The 16,295-nt window shown below is 39.0% G+C and overlaps 1 protein-coding gene across 7 annotated transcripts in view; it reads left to right on the plus strand.

Annotated features, from left to right (window-relative positions):
* LOC140343599 (IQ motif and SEC7 domain-containing protein 2-like) overlaps window positions 1-16,295 on the plus strand; it is a 255,722-nt gene that overhangs the window by 141,245 nt on the left and 98,182 nt on the right. Inside the window, exon 1 of one of the 7 annotated variants that reach the window (XM_072430321.1) lies at window positions 533-883. The exons of 5 other annotated variants lie outside the window; for them this stretch is intronic. In XM_072430321.1, the coding sequence (XP_072286422.1) occupies window positions 681-883 (203 nt within the window). In that variant the 5' untranslated portion in view covers window positions 533-680. Of the gene's footprint in view, window positions 1-532; window positions 884-9,670; window positions 9,831-16,295 lie in introns of those variants that run through there. One more of the 7 variants, XM_072430320.1, reaches the window with a different exon arrangement.

A 16,295-nucleotide genomic window follows, 5' to 3' on the forward strand; every position in this document is an offset into this window, starting at 1 on the left:
ATGAGTTATGCATTCTGTTTGGTATGTAAATTTAGGTAGGAGGTAAGTATTAAAAAAAAAAAAATCCAGAATTTTCAATTTCCTCAGGTCCGGAGATTGCCTGGTTTTTGAATGTGAACGTGTGTGTGTGTGGGTGTGTCTGTGTGTGTGGGTGTGTCTGTGTGTGTGGGTGTATGTTTATATATGTATAATTTAATGTAATGTAAATTTTAAATGTAATGTAAATTTTCACTTTTAGTGAATATAGATTACTTTGCAAAGGATATCCAATCATATGCAAGAAAAAGTTAAACAAAATAGATTTTCACTTGCACTTGATTGAATGAGTAAAGTAAGTAAAGCTTTACATACAGACTATACATTTCTATATATATGTAAATTATCTTTTCTGTTCAGTTTCACTGACAGAATAAACCAATATGGATAACTAAATGATGTTGGGGAATCACTGCATACACACACACTACATTTTTGCCAGAGTACATCTTTTCATAGCCTAAACTATGAGAAATATTCCCTTGTGAGTAATAAATCACTTTTCTAAATGATCATTCTAAGGGTATTTAGTAAATAACGCAAATGTCTTTAGTTTGAGATTCTATTTAGTGTCTTGCAGTGTCTTTGTTCCACACAGTAATTTTGGCAGGTTCACTCCCAACACCCCCCCCACCTGTCTGCTGATGCAGGTCTCAGCTGGTAGCAGTGTGTTAGGCAGCAGGAAGAGAATGCAGGGCAGGGCTGGAGAACAGGAAGAGCAGGAAGAACACACACCAGCATTCACATGCTCACATGGAGGCACTATGGTGGGGATACTTGCTGTGCTCAATAGCTGTCAGTGCAGCTGTTACTACCTGTGGCTTCTCCTGCGTCGCCTTTCAACACGGTACAGTGTAATCCTGACCTGTGATCTGCAGTGTTTGACCTTCGTTGCACTTTTCATGTGTAATCACCTGTCTCTTTTATCCTCAAACACTCTTTTTGTCTTTCCATTATTTCTTATTATTTGGAGTCCATAAAAAACAAATGATCTGATCAATGTCTGTTTCCTGTTTTTGAATCTGAATAGTTACCACCCTACTCTCTCCAGTCCAAATTGAAATTCAGATCTTAAAATGGATGCACAGGACATGGTAGCTGTAGCACACCAGCCTTACTCCAGTCTCTTTTTCACATGATCTAGGAATCTCTTATAATGCAGGAGAGGAAGTTCCAGACACACACCAATAATACTTAATTATAAGTGATAATGCTTAAGTATATATATACTAGCCTTTCTTTTTAGGATTGGATAGACAAGAAAGATTCAAATTTTCAGTACAGATAATTTTTTTTGTTCTGAAGACAAAGTTATAAATGACAAAGGATTTGTTTACGCTGTCACCAGTACAGGTGTCTGCAAAAATGTTATCTTTCACCTCTAATTTAACATGCATTAAAAATCTTAAAAAATTGATAACACACAAAACAGAGAAATAGTTTTACAGTAGGGGTTCTTGAATGCCATTCCTACTGACCCTGTGGGGTAATCTGTGGATCTGCCATCATTGGATTGCAGAGAATGCAGAGTATGGTAAATTAACATTTTGATTTTAGCAAAGCAAATTATAATTTTTAGTTTACTGATTATAATATATATTGCCTGAACTGAAATTGCTCTTTAATTGACCTTTATTATTCATTCTCTCTCACTTTTAGGAATATTTAAATTGTGCCAATTACATTTTCCTTGCTTTGCTCCCTTAATTAATTAAAAATAGCATTGTTGCCAATAGAAACAGTTAAGTTTCATTTTTTATCCAACAGCCAAGAGATGTACTTTGCTTCCAAAATTATCACATGCTCTTTTTTTCAGCTAGTTTTGTAGGTATCCTAATTTAAGTTTTATGGCCTCATAACAACAATGGAAAACAGATATTATTTTTATTATTATTAAACAGGACTTATATAGCGCCAAAATATTATGCAGCGCTGTATATTAAATAGGGGTTGCAAATGACAGACATTGACAGGAGGAGTAAAAGACCCTGCCCCGAAGAGCTTACAATCTAGGAGTATACCAAAAAACATTTTACAGAAATTGTAAAAACAGTGTGGAGGTTTGAATTATGCATGTTGCTTGGCTGTTTTGTTGCTCTCCTTTCTTGGTCGTGGATGGACATTGAGATCAGGAGTTCTGTACACAGCCAACACATATCAGAAGGAACTCCACAATGGCACCCTCCATGCTTTTCAGGTTTCTTTGAAGTTGAGTTTATTTCTTTCCATGGCCATGTACATGCGTTGTCAGTGTTTTTCTGCACTTCTAATGTCATCTGTGGCCCCTAAATAACACATCAAAAAAGACAGGATCTAGCAACACTTTTAGCAATGGTGAACCTGTGTACCGGTACATGTGGAAATGTTAAAATGTAGATGTTAATGGGTCCTAAGAATCCATCCGAAATGGCTATCACCAGGGTAAAAGAACGGGAATTCAGATAGTCTGTTCTGTAATACTACTGTGTTTCTTTCCATCCTTCTTTATAAATCAGGGTCAGAATGTTTGCAATGCAGACTGAGCTCTCAATAAAGAACTATAGCAGGGTCTTGTTATCAATATGGCTGTCTGCAGGATGTCATTTATATGGATAATTGGAAATCCACGTCGCCTACAGTATGGGATAGAACTAAATCCTTTTAAATTCATGGTAATTAACAGGATCTTTGAGGAGAACCTTTCTCATGAAAGCTGAATGTTGTTTATTCAAAGTCAAGTCCGAAGGTGTTGGCAGCAAAGCAACTAAGAAAACCTAACATTTATTAAACCCAAACATTTGGCAGAAATCATGGCATACCTCTGTTAAACAGAGCAGATTATTTTGTAATCAGGACAGTTGGATTATTAAGGAATTGCTTGATGGTTAATTTATTTGTAAACTTGTCGGTGATATACCCCCAATACTCCCAATGTTTTTGTTTTAGAGGTTGTGGGTAGGAGAGGAGAACCTCAGTCAGGATTTTATTGCTGTTGGTGTCCCTGCTGGTAAAATTCTCCTAGTCAAAGTCACATGATCACTCTGAAGGGAGATGGGCCACTATTCATTTGCAATTTCCCACATCTCAACTACCAGTAGTTGCAGTATATGGTCCGAATCATGACAATCACTCGTACTCGAATTTAACCAAAACTTTACTATTGAAACCACAGATTCCTACTGTGGTCGCTAGGGACTTCAATTATGTACCTTACAGATTGGAGGATCATAACCCAGTCCCATGAACGGCAAACATGTCCAACAGAAATGATTTACATTTCCAACACTTTCTAATATCCACCGGAATGGTCAATATATGAAGACATCTCCATCTTTTCAAGATAGACTACCCACCATTCGGCCTGGGCAGCCGAAAATAGGGGGTGGTGCTGCACTTTTTTTTTTTTTTTTTTTAAAGGGGGTTGCCCCTAAAAAAAAAAAAAAAAAATGAATTTTTACTTTACATAAAAGGGTTCTCTACCCTTTTATGTAAGTGAAAATTTTGAGTAGAGGTATGCTTTAAGTAGAGGGTGTGCTCTTGTGATTATACTGGTGCAAAGTTGACAAACTTGGTCATTAGGGTTTTTTTTTTTATTATATTAACCTCCCTAGCGGTTCATTTCTTTCTGGTTTTATATGTCTAAAAACGGTACGTTGTTTTTACAGTATAATATATTAGTATGAGTATAATAAAGTTTGAAACACATAATCATGTAAAAATAATAAATTGAATAAATTAAAAATCTATATATTTAAAAAAAATTTTATTTTTTATTTTTTTTTAAACTTTAAAAATACGTATTATATTCATACTATACTAAACCATTGCACTTTCTCTAGCACAAGTTACCTGGCTTTGCCTACTACTTTTAAACTTCCATCCCTCTGTATGCCAGAACCACATGCTTAAATTTAGTTTCAGCAGCCACTCCTGCCCACAACATACACCTTTTTTGTATCCTTAAGTATCTTCCCTCAGACTGCTGGTGGTCTTTACTGCTGTAAGTTTGACGAGGCTGTCTTAATGCTAAACTATATGGCTAATTTAAACTTTTTGTACTGAGCTCTTAAAATTGAGATTTTTACAATTTTGAACACATTAGTAAACAATTGATGGCTGTGGGTATCAGTTGATCATATGAAATGAGTTGCTCCCAATGGAATAGGCTATACAAGTTACACATAACACTGCCCACAGCAGCAGCCAAGCACAGGAACAAATGTTTCTCCTGAACATGAACAGGTAGGAAGATTTAGAGCAGGTGAAGTTTGAGCTAAGGTCTAATCATAGCATAGCATAATTATAATAATGCTAGTCACTGACAGAAGCCAGTGAAACCAATAAATCATTGCAACCAACAAATGGTATTTTTAGAAGGATATGTCATCCATGGTTGCCTTCCCATGGCATAGTTTTCTTTTAAGCTACATTGACTTTGAAGTTTGATTAAGAGTGCTGTACCAACTTATAAATTTGGGGGAGTCTTCCATTACAGTGGAGGTGGCTGGAAAAGATAGACGTGCATTATCACCCAGTAACCAAAAAGTATTGATCACCTTATGATGTGAATATATTTTTATTATAAGGTTTTCACATATGTTTTAGACCTTTGGGACAATCTTTTACAACTCTAGGTCAGAAGGAGGGGGGGGGGCAACTTTTGGTCATATGTACCTGTCAATGCATTCTGAATTATCTCAGAAGCATCTCACACTGATGCTATTGAATCCAAACTGGGCAATTTAGGCCCTTAAAGTGCCACAAACGATGGGGTGGCAGGTTAGTAAAAGAAGGTGATATACACATTGACCAGGTTATTAGTTGGGGGGGAGGCCTTTACATAAGTAAAAAAAAAATGGTCAAGTCCTTAAAAATAAAATTAAATAAATAGGATGTACAGAAGACAATTTTATGCCTATTAAAGGGTAACATGTCCTGCGGTCTCTGGTGTTAGGCAGGATATTTTGTTTTTTATGTTTAAAACAGAACTAAAAACAATACTATTATAAGGGAGACAAGGCAGAAACATTGTTGGCCCGTAAACTGCGGGATATGCAGCTCCACTCCTCTCCAGGGGCGCTTAGGGATGAGAGCAGGAAGGTGCGATACGACCCCTCCCACATTGCTTCCTGTTTTGAGACCTATTATACCAAACGGTTCACTGTGCCCAAGCCCCTCTGGGTAGATCCCTGCGGCCAAAAATAGACTCGTATTTGGAACAGGTGGCCCTCCCTAGGATCGAGTCGGATCACCTGGAGCAACTTAATAAGCCCATCTTAGAAGAGGAAATCGCAAAAACTATTGCCCAATTGCCATCCTCTAAAGCTCCTGGTCCAGACGGTTTGCCCTACTTATACTACAAAACGTTCCTCCCAGAGCTCTCCCCATATCTTCTGAATCTCTTTAATGATTTTTTGAAAGACAAACCGATCCCCTCCTCCATGTTGGCCTCCTATATCACAGTGATACCGAAACCAGGTAAGGACCCATTGGACTGCTTGAGCTATAGACCAATAGCTCTTCTAAATTCTGACTTAAAAATTTTCACAAACATTTTGGCCTCTAGGTTGTCGAGGTTCCTTCCCTCTCATTCATGGGGATCAAACCGGCTTTATTCCGTATAGACATGCGAGTGACAACACCAGAAGAGTTATTAATATCTTTGATCATTGATATTAATATTATCATTGATATTATTAATAAACGGGGGACTCCGTCTCTGATACTTAGTCTGGACGCCGAAAAGGCCTTTGATCGCCTCAGCTGGCCCTTTATGTTAACCACCCTGAATAAAATGGGCTTTGCAGGTCCCTTTGGTGATCAAATCTCTATATACGGCCCCTTCGGCCTCAGTTAAACTGCCCCATGCTTCCTCCGCCAGGTTCTCTATTAAGAATGGGACGAGGCAGGGGTGCCCACTGTCGCCCCTGCTCTTCGCCCTGTGCATAGAACCCTTGGCAGCCTGCATCCGCTCCAACCCAAGTATACATGGGGTGCCCGTGAAAAGGAGAGCATACAAGCTTTCTCTCCATGCAGATGACATTCTCCTGACCCTCTCCAAGCCGGCTACCTCTCTCCCTAATTTATGGAGAGAACTGCAAGAATATGGTGAAGTCTCGGGATTTAAAATTATTTTCTCTAAAACAGAGGCATTGCCTCTCCATATCCCCTCATCAGAGCTGCAGGTCCTACGGGACTCTTTTTCCTTTACCTGGCAGGAGTGCTCCCTCCGTTACCTGGGGACCCAAATCACTTCCACATAGTCCCAATTGTACTCTCACAATTTTCCCCCGTTATTCAGAGAGGTGAACAGCTTTTTGGGTAAATGGAAGGGTCATCCTTTGTCGCTGCTGGGTATGATAGCCTCAGTAAAGATGATGCTCCTCCCCAAACTGTTGTACCTATTTGAGACACTACCAGTTAGAGTGCCACCTCAGGTATTGAGAAGAGTCCAAACAGACTTTATGCGCTTTATCTGGGCTTATAAAAGGCATAGAGTAGCTAGGCGCATTGTTTGTACTCCTAGGGAGGGGGGAGGTTTGGGAGCGCCGGATATTTATAAATATTACCTGGCGACCCATTTGCGACATTTGCAGCAATGGACATCCCCTCATCCTCCTAGTGTTTGTGTAGAGTTGGAGGAGGAATGGATACCCCCTATACACCCCAATGTTATGTTGTGGAGCTCCTCCTTACTTCTTGCGGAGTCTGACTTAACGGCACCCATGTTATTCACGAGGAATGTGGAGGGCCTGCAAGGACAAATATGGTCTGGCATCCCCAGCCTCGAGGTTAACCTCTATAATTTTTAACCCGCAAATCCCAGATAGCCTGTTTGGATCCATGTCTGGTCCTTGGAAGGACAGAGGTCTATACCAAATCAGACATGTCTTACATCCAACTGAGCGGAGGTTGCTCTCCTTTGCTGAGCTGGGTGACAGAGTGGAACTGCACCTCTTTTTACGCTTACCTCCAAATAAGGCATTATATTTTGTCACTCCAACCCACAGCCACCTTCCAGGCCCTTACTGCATTCGAAAGATTATGCATGGAAGGCCCCCATGCCAAAGGCACGGTTTCTACTATTTACCGTCTCCTACACACTTCCACACAGGGGGACTTGAATAGGTTTAGCTACATGCTCAAATGGGAGGAGGTTCTGGGTCGGACCCTATCCCCAGAGGACTGGTTTGACATCTGGGAAGCAGCACACAAAAGATCTATTTGTACATTGTATAAAGCAAATCTGTATAAAATTTTGCTCCGGTGGTACCATACGCCGACGGTCCTTCACCGATTGTTTCCCAATGTTGACCCCATGTGCTGGAGATGTAGAAATCATAGAGGCACGATTTAACACATAGTTTGGTTCTGCCCCCTAATTCAGGAGTATTGGTCACGGGTTAATGACTTAATATCGGCTGTGGTTCAACAACCTGTGCCATTAGATCCTCTCTCTCATCTCTTGGGTCAACCCTCCACATCACTGCCGAATGTTCCTCGAAAACTAGCAACCCATATTTTAGTTGTAGCACGAACACTGATCCCCTCCAGATGGAAGGCGACCTCACCTCCTTCCATGGAAAATCTCTATGCGCGGATCCAAGAGATTCGCCTTATGGAGTACCTCATGGCACTCCTTAGAAACACCGTGGCTAAATTTGAAATGGTCTGGGAGGCATGGGATCGCTATTATGCTAACTTGCCCGGCTGATACCCATAGCTCCTCTCTTGTTTGCTAATGTCACACTACCTTTCCTTTGTTCTTTCCACCTCCACCACCATGTTTATATTATGTGTTATGTTCAGGAAATGTTTATTGCACCTTTGAAACTCAGATGTGGTTTGTTATGATTAAGAATGTTTTTTCCCTTTTGTGTACTTCCCTTTTCCCTTCTGTACCCTGAAAAATTTTTCAATAAAAATACAATTTAAAAAAAAAAAAAAAAAAAAAACAGAACTAAAGTTCTACATAAAAAAAAAAAACTGCAACCAAGCAGGGCTTTATTGCAGAAAGGTGATATCCATTCTCCAGTGAGCATTCTTACTTGCCTTATCACTTTCTTTTGTCAAAATATTGTGCATTCAGGGATACCTGGCACATCCTTGTCCTGACAGAAATCCCTGATATCATTCCAGATCTCTTTCAGAAACTACTAGTTGCATAGTTGCAATGTGGTCCTCTTGCTTCACAATGTAACAAATGGCTCACCTGGAAGATGTATGCAGACAGCATTTTTGCAAGGTGGTTTCAAACAACAGTAATATCAAGGAATTGGCCTACCAGCTCTTTGATTTCTGGCATAGGGGTTTGAGAATAAATTCTTCTGGAGTGATGGCAGCTGGTCATAAGGCTACTCTGAGGCATATACTGACCCTATAGTGCTCAATGTTTCACAATATGTCAGCAGGAAATGAGTGCTGTAAATAAAAAAAAAATATTAGACATGGACTCCAATTTGTGTCCTTTAGTCACCAAGACAAGATTAGCACCTGAGAGCCCCTTTACCTGCACACAGGTCCAAAGGCACTCATTTAAAAAAAAGTCTGGGTTGGTATTAATGGCATACAGTAATGTACCCCTTATATGAGTGAGTTTTGTCCTATAATATAATTCTTTCCCCCATTCTTTCTCCTTTGTCACTGGGGCCTCTAATGGACGTTTGGACCATGCATTAGATCTAGGAATAGAGCGGTACTATTTGAGCATCTTCTCAACCTGTGAGAAGGATGCTCTGCATAAATCTGTGAATGAAATCTTTTATAAATGACTTATATTATTACAAGATCACAGAACTCTGTGAATAATGTAGGATCTCCATCTGCGTGTGCCTAATTTGTGTAGAAATGTCTATTTATATATAAATATACATTGACTATACATGCAACAATAATTGCCATCTTTACATCTCCATAGCAATGGTTACTCAGAACACTTTGTCTATTTTTCCTTCAGTTCTTCCTCCTCCTACTGTAACTATGGCAACTCCATTCATCCCCATGGCAACTGCATCCTCAGCTAGTTGAGACTCTTCTGAAAAGATACTGGTACTCCTTACCCCCCTCTTCTCTGTGGGTGCACATTAGGACTGCAGAGTGCGGGGGATCCAGTTTATTGCAGTTGTGACTTTTGTGCATACAATCGCCCCCTCCCATTTCACACAGCGTTACCCTCTTTGCTTACTTAGAACTGCAAAATGCCACATGACTAAGATGTTAGTTGGTTCTTTGTAAGTACAATAAAGATTTTATTTGCCCAGATCAGATTATGTTTTGCACAGATCAGTGTCGTGATTAGTAAAATTCCACATTTACAAGTAGAGAGGGCAATCTAGGACCTGATTGCCTTTTAATCCTGTTTTTGCAGCTAGATACATTTCTCAGTGCACAAAACTAGTAACAGCTATAGAGCATCCACATCACTTGTCCCTGTTCTTTTGCTCATTACTATGCCACATCCTGTGTGTTATGTCATCTGAGCAGATCTCTGATCTTTATCCCATCATCTTTCAGAATTTAAACAGTTTGCTTTGGTTCACTCCTGTCCTTTTCCCAGTGCCCACTCCCCTTCTTTTGGGCTGTCATGGACTGCTCCACCCCCCTTTGGCTGTTGTCACTGTACTCAGCTTAAGAGGCATCACTGCCTCTGTTCTGCAAGAAGGGGAACATCTGGGACATCACAGGAAGGGGAGGGGGGCCTGTTTTTCGGGCAGTAGAGAAAGAAGCAGCCAATCCATCTTTTCTTCCGCCACCAGCATGTGGTGTCTTCATTGCGCCTCTGACCGGACTCCCAGGATTCTGCAGCACGGCCTCTGGTATGAATATATGTTTAAAGGTTTCTGTACAATATTCTTTTTTTAACTATATGTGATACCAATTTAATTGTTGCTATGACTTCCTGATCTCAAAGTGCTGAGTGTCTGTTTGTTACATGAACTTCACCCTATTTGCTGGAGCACAATCCAAGTTCAGTCCCCTATAGCCACCAATTAGGCTTCTTTTTTTGCTCATGCAACTGTTGTACACTATTGTTTTCTGTGTGTAACTTTCCTAACGTTGGTTTGCAAAATAAAATTTTTTAAAACAATAAGCATGTAGGATACAAGGTGACTCCATATTTAGCCCATTATCTGGCAGCAATAATTGGGCAGAAAGCTTGGTGTTAGATGCTATCAGGTATTTACATGGGGTTACACTTTAGTTATGTCACAGGTCTAAAGTATTACTGAGAAGTTTACCATGGTGCAATTGATGGGTTGTACCTATAGGGATTGTAGCAACCCTTTCACTACTTATATCAATGCAGTTATTTTTGTAAAACTCAATGTTGTCAAAGAGTTAAATGCATGAAATGCCATCTCTGCTTGTGCTTATTACTAATGTAGCAGCCTGCAGGGCTCACTTAAGCTGCGTACACACTTCCAATTTTTATCGTTGGAAATGAACGACGAACGAACGACGAACAACCGATTGGCCAAAAATCGTTCGTAAAAAAAGTAACCAACGACACCGACGAACGAGGATAGTCGTTGGAAATGAACGACCGGACCGGCGCATCGGATTGGACGACGATCGTTGACCATCTATCGTGTGTACAATATCTTTGAACGATCGTGTCGTTATCTGTATGTACAGGATTGGTGCCATACGATCGTTCGCAGATATCGTGCAGGATCGTTCGTCGTTCGTTTACCAACGATAAAAATTGGAAGTGTGTACGCAGCTTTAAACATGCACACAAATTAAGCAAAAAAGGAACATTGTTCCTGTCCTTGGATACTTCTCCTTTGCAAAACTTTGACCTCAGTAAGACATTTGTTTAACATATTTGTAAAAACATTTTTTTTTTCATAAATGAAAGGATTAGGAATTTTTATCGTAGAGTTGCTTTTATGGATTTTTTTTTTTTCTGTTTTCTGTGTAACCTTTTTAAACAAAAAAAATTGTGCTTTGTTTAGCCTCTGGTGCACAGTATCATTTCTGGTCACTTGAAGAAGAGCTGTAGTGATATATGGCGTATCTGAAAATTCTCACGCAATATACAGTATGTTGCAACTGCCTTTCTGATGCCAATCCAGCGTTGCTCTGTTTAAGCTCCAAAACCAAAAAAGCCAAGTGTTGGCGTACAGCATCTGCTTATTTTTTACTGGCTGCAAGCTTTGTTTGGGTTGGAGTAAAAAGAAGCTAATGTTTTGATTGACTTTCTCAGCTGGAATCTTTTTACGCTAACTGTTGATAACATTTACCTGTCAGTCTGTGAGGTACTGTGCTTTGGATCCAGCAATATAAAATGTTTCTTGTTTTGCTAGGCCTTGTTCCCTCTTTGAGTACATTTGACTGACAGGACAAGTGCCCTGTGGCCAGGGACCATTTCTTTATGGTTCTTTATAAATAATCAACCTAGTTGAGAAGAATGTAGCCAGGTATGTTACTTTTTGCATTAATATTATTACAGGTAGTCCCTGAGTTAAGGACATCGGACATACAGATCACTCCTAGATACAAAGGGACTTGTTCCTGTGCAGGGGGGGGGGGGNNNNGGGGGGGGGGGGGGGCACAAGTTGTCAAAATTTGTAATGTCCTATTATTTTTGCAGAGGGATTAATCACCTCTCTGTGTTTTAAGTACTCGCACTTACTTTGAATCCCCCAAACTCATAGGTATCAAAAAGAAACCTTGGAGAGTTTTTAGTAATTCCAGGCACCAAAATAATACATTGAATAGAATGGCTCAAAGCTCAAGCATTCATTAAAGGGTGACAAGGGTACAGGGAAAAGAAGTATTTAGAAAGCTACAGAGGGTGGAAATGGGCAAACCATATAGTCAGGACCATTGAGAAACTATAATAGAGGCATCCATAGGGGGCCAGCAAAGAAAATGTATCCAATAAGTGTCAGGGATCAAAATTGCAGCCATTGGTGCAGACAAAATGTTACTCCAAGGTAAAATAGTTATCTAACACAGATCTTGGGGCTTTGTGTAAACAACATACAAGATATCTTTTAATGTTTGAACATAGTAGACTTTGTTCCAAGTTCAGGAGGTTCAAAAAAAGTTATCCATTTATCCTGGATAATTGCATCACTGTATTAATCCCTTATTCTGCTGAACAGTAAACATAGAGACATTGACAGATGGTATTCCTTGTTCATGTATCTATAATATCCTCTGCAACTCTGTATAATGTAAGATCTTCTTTGAAATCTGAATTCCAAATGACTGAGAAGCCCTTTTCACCAAATGGACAATACATTATCTCCTGCTAGGCAGCAATATGGCCCTAGATTAGAAACCCGCCTACATCCTAACCTAAAGCTTGGAAGCCGCGTACTAAATATAGTGTCTCTCTAAAATATACAGATATATAATAAATTGGGATACTATAATAAAGATATATAATAAATTGGGAGCAGCTGAAAACTGTTTAGAGGACATTAATGCATTTACCCTACATGCTCCATCACAGAGATAGCAGTGCACCATTTTTCTTAATCATGATTGTTTTCAGCCAGCATTCTTAGTGTAGAAAGTAGATACTGATCCTAGATGAAGCTTTCATTACCATTTAAATAGCATGCACGTACCTAACATGAAAAGATACATCTGATGTGAAGTCCATTTTAAGCATCGGTACATGGATGGTACTGGAGGTCTGAATGCTGGGGTCCTGGTTCATATTGCAAAAAGTCTGCATTAAGTGAGCTGATGCAGATTTCCTGAGTGGTCCTGTTGCGTCACTTTACAAATATGAAGATTTGTATATTGTACCCATATTGGCCCTTGTTTGTGTCACCATTTTGACATTAGATTGTAAGCTCTGCAGTGTGCCGTGGGACTCCTAAGTAAACAAATAGAATAAATAACCTGCAGTTGTGCTGATTATGTATTTAAGTACAGAATTCAACAGAGCTGGTAAGCTGTAGAAATGACTAATCAGGCACTCTAAAAGCCATTTAGAGGTTAACTTTATCCAGCAGTTTTAGCCTAAATAAAGAAGGCCTAAAAAAAACTTTAATTGTCATCATCTTTTTTGCTAGTGGATTTGCAATGGTTCATGATCCAATTCATTACTAATTTAAAGCCGGTTAAATCCTCAGAAAGCCTGGTACCCCCAGTCCTTGGACTCACTTGTCACTCTTGGTAATTGCCAATAGCAAGGGCTAAACTTTATTAAAGGTAATTAAAATGAGAATGGGCTTAACATTATTACTTCACTTTATGTAGATACTTTTGAAAAGCAACTATTTGTCCAGGATTTTCAGGGGGTATTTTTGTGGCTCAAAGGGACAAAACAAGGAGCGGGAGTCTTTTGCTACACTTGTGGGCTACTTAATGTATAACTCCAACTATACTAAATTGAGGAATCTATTGTAATTTGTGTAGTCCTCTAAAGAATATGATAATGACACGACTATGGACTTTACAAAGCACTTCATAATTTGTTGGTGTCGTGTAAATTCATTACTGAATTTCATGGCTTTACACAGCCTATTGACAAAACTCCCAAGTGTAAAGATCAAACTTCTTTCGGTTGGCATTTACACACAATTTCAGCATGCATTGCTAGGCTGACTTTGAACACTTACTCAGCAGACTAAGCCTTTATCCAGATTATGCACACCAAGGGCCAGTTCACACCTGTCTATCCTGGTGCACACTGCTGACAACTGTGTCACACTAGCTTGGTAAAAGAGTAGCATTATGGAATACCAGACCAAAACATAGTCCTGCAAAACATGCATGTACACATATATATATATTTTAATATCACCTTTGATTTAGCTGCAATATTAAAGGAGCAACTCCATCTAAACGATCTCCTTGAAGTCAGGGAAGGTTAGAAAAGTGTTGTTTGTCTGTCTCTCTGTTAGGGAAATTAATCCTCACTTCCTGTTGGAACTGAATTGGAATTTTTTCCAAAAATACATTTCTAGGGCCCATAACCCCATCTCTGCTATTGGAGTCAAAGGGTGAGAAGGCGAGGAGAAATCTTCCCAATGGGGTCACAGAGATTATAATTCTTCCCCACCAATACAAATGTTGGGTTTCAATTTATTTTCATTTCATTTTTTTGTAGTTTATGGAGTTAGGGGAAATTACCCTTAATTTGTAGATGCAACAGGAAGTAGGACAAAATCTTAGTTGTAACAGAAGAGGTATCTCTATAGACAAATTTCCCCTCCGTTTTTGCTTTTCAACCTTTCATCCGCTTTTATTAACCATCACAAGGGATTTTTTTGGGGGGGTTTGCAGGAATGTTGTCGACATCAACATGTGTTACAACACATGCCATTATGAGGCCATTGGATAAATATGGATATTGCAATTGTTAATAGGGAAACTATTATTAGATGGCAATATAAGCTGCTAACTACACATGTGTGATTCTGAGGCTGCAGAAGGTTAAGTGAGAAACTAACCATTTCACAATCTTATCACTTCTGACAGTACTTGCTTTTGCTGGTTTATTCTTAAAAAACATTTGTGATAATTGAAGAAAAACTGTCCTCTCTGCTGCATAATACATTAAGGAAACATAATAGAAATGTAAGAAGGTTTATGTTGACATATTCACAACATGCTAGGTCCTCTTTAAATACTTATGCTTTTTGTTGTGTTTTTTTAATGTAAAAAAAGATTAACCAATTTTTTCTGTATGGCCCCTATTTTTTGGGGAAAGTTTAAAAAGAAAATATTTAAAAGGAATCTAATACATTCAAAACATATTTTATTATGTTCAGTTGGTTGTGAAACAAAATTAAAACGATTTTATTTCTTACTAGTCAAGAAAGGGTTTCTTTTAAAGCTTCTTTTTGAATTTGGGATTTTAAAGCATAAGTGTTGATCCTGGCAGTATGTGTTTAAAATACATCTTTATCCTTGATCTTACACCTAATTGTGGTCCTTTGCAAATGGAGCAGTATCAGTGTTTTTATTTATGTTAAAATGTCAGTTACAGTTAGATGAACACATCATGTTGATGACAGATGCATTAATACATGTGTGAATCTTTCCAGAAGTTCTGAAGGCTCTTTTTTATGCTACAGGTCATTTAGCATGAGATGTAATGAATTCAATATCCTTGCCACTCGTGTGTTTGTATTACTATGAGGAATTATATTAATACAAGAAAAAAAAAAATCTACACTGCCTAAGAGCTTTGGGTGGATCTACATATGTTTATGCCTTGGTGCAGTATTTTCTGTGATGTCACAGCCTGCAAGACTAAATAGCAGTAATAAACTGCTTGTCTTCCAAACACTTTTGTCACCGGCTTTGTGTGGTTTTGTGCTCAGTAGTCAATTGAAAACATGGTTTTATGGTTAGCAGCAAGCTAATGTTCCTTCTGTGCTTTGAACGGCAGTTGATCTATGTGGTATACTCACTGATCTTTTTGCAGTCACCGCACACAGGCTTGCCTCCTTTCTGAAAATACTGACTTTATAAATATCACTCTATTCGCTCGACTTCAGTGGCTGGTCCCAGGTGCTCCCAAGCTCTTACGCAGACAGCGGAAGAAGGGGGCTTTGAAAAAGTGCAGTTTGGCTTCAGTTACAATAAAAGAAATAAAAGGCCACATTCTGTGGTTGTGCCTTCTGTCACTGGCTGCATGCAGATTGAATGACACTAATTAGTAAAAGTTTTGGGGGGGGGGGGGGATTTTTTTTTTCCTTGTGAAATTTAGACATGACCGTCAGAAATGTTTCTTACTGAGCACTTTTCTTTTTTTAAATTACTCATGCATTCACTTGTACAACCACCCCCAGATTGCCATAGACCTCAGACCTTCAAATAGATCTTGCAAACAAATCACAGTTATGCACAATTTCTGTATTCATTTAAAGGTTATGTAAACCCCAAAACTTGAATTTATCTTATGTGGGCTCCTTTGATCTGTTAAATACACCATTTTATTGGTTTTGTAACACCTCTCACCTGAATCAAGATTAGAAAATAAAGTAAAATACACTCAGTCATGGCAGACAAGTTCCAGCACGCGAGTCGTATTCCAAACAAGGGTTGTATAGTTTTTTTTAATTAATGCAGAAGAGACATACCCTGTTTCCCCGATTATAAGGCACTGTCTTATATTTTTTGAAATGCCAAAATATGCCCTAGGTCTTATTTTCAGAGGATGTCTTATTTTTCCATGAAGAAGACTATAGTACACATTTATTGTTGAAAGTCACTCATGACCACTCATGTTCCCCCATGATTGTCCCCTTCTAATCACTCATGTGCCGTTCATATTCCCCTTCTGATCACTCATGTTCCATTGA

The sequence above is a fragment of the Pyxicephalus adspersus genome, chromosome Z (genome assembly GCF_032062135.1).
Source record: "Pyxicephalus adspersus chromosome Z, UCB_Pads_2.0, whole genome shotgun sequence".
Taxonomy (NCBI): domain Eukaryota; kingdom Metazoa; phylum Chordata; class Amphibia; order Anura; family Pyxicephalidae; genus Pyxicephalus; species Pyxicephalus adspersus.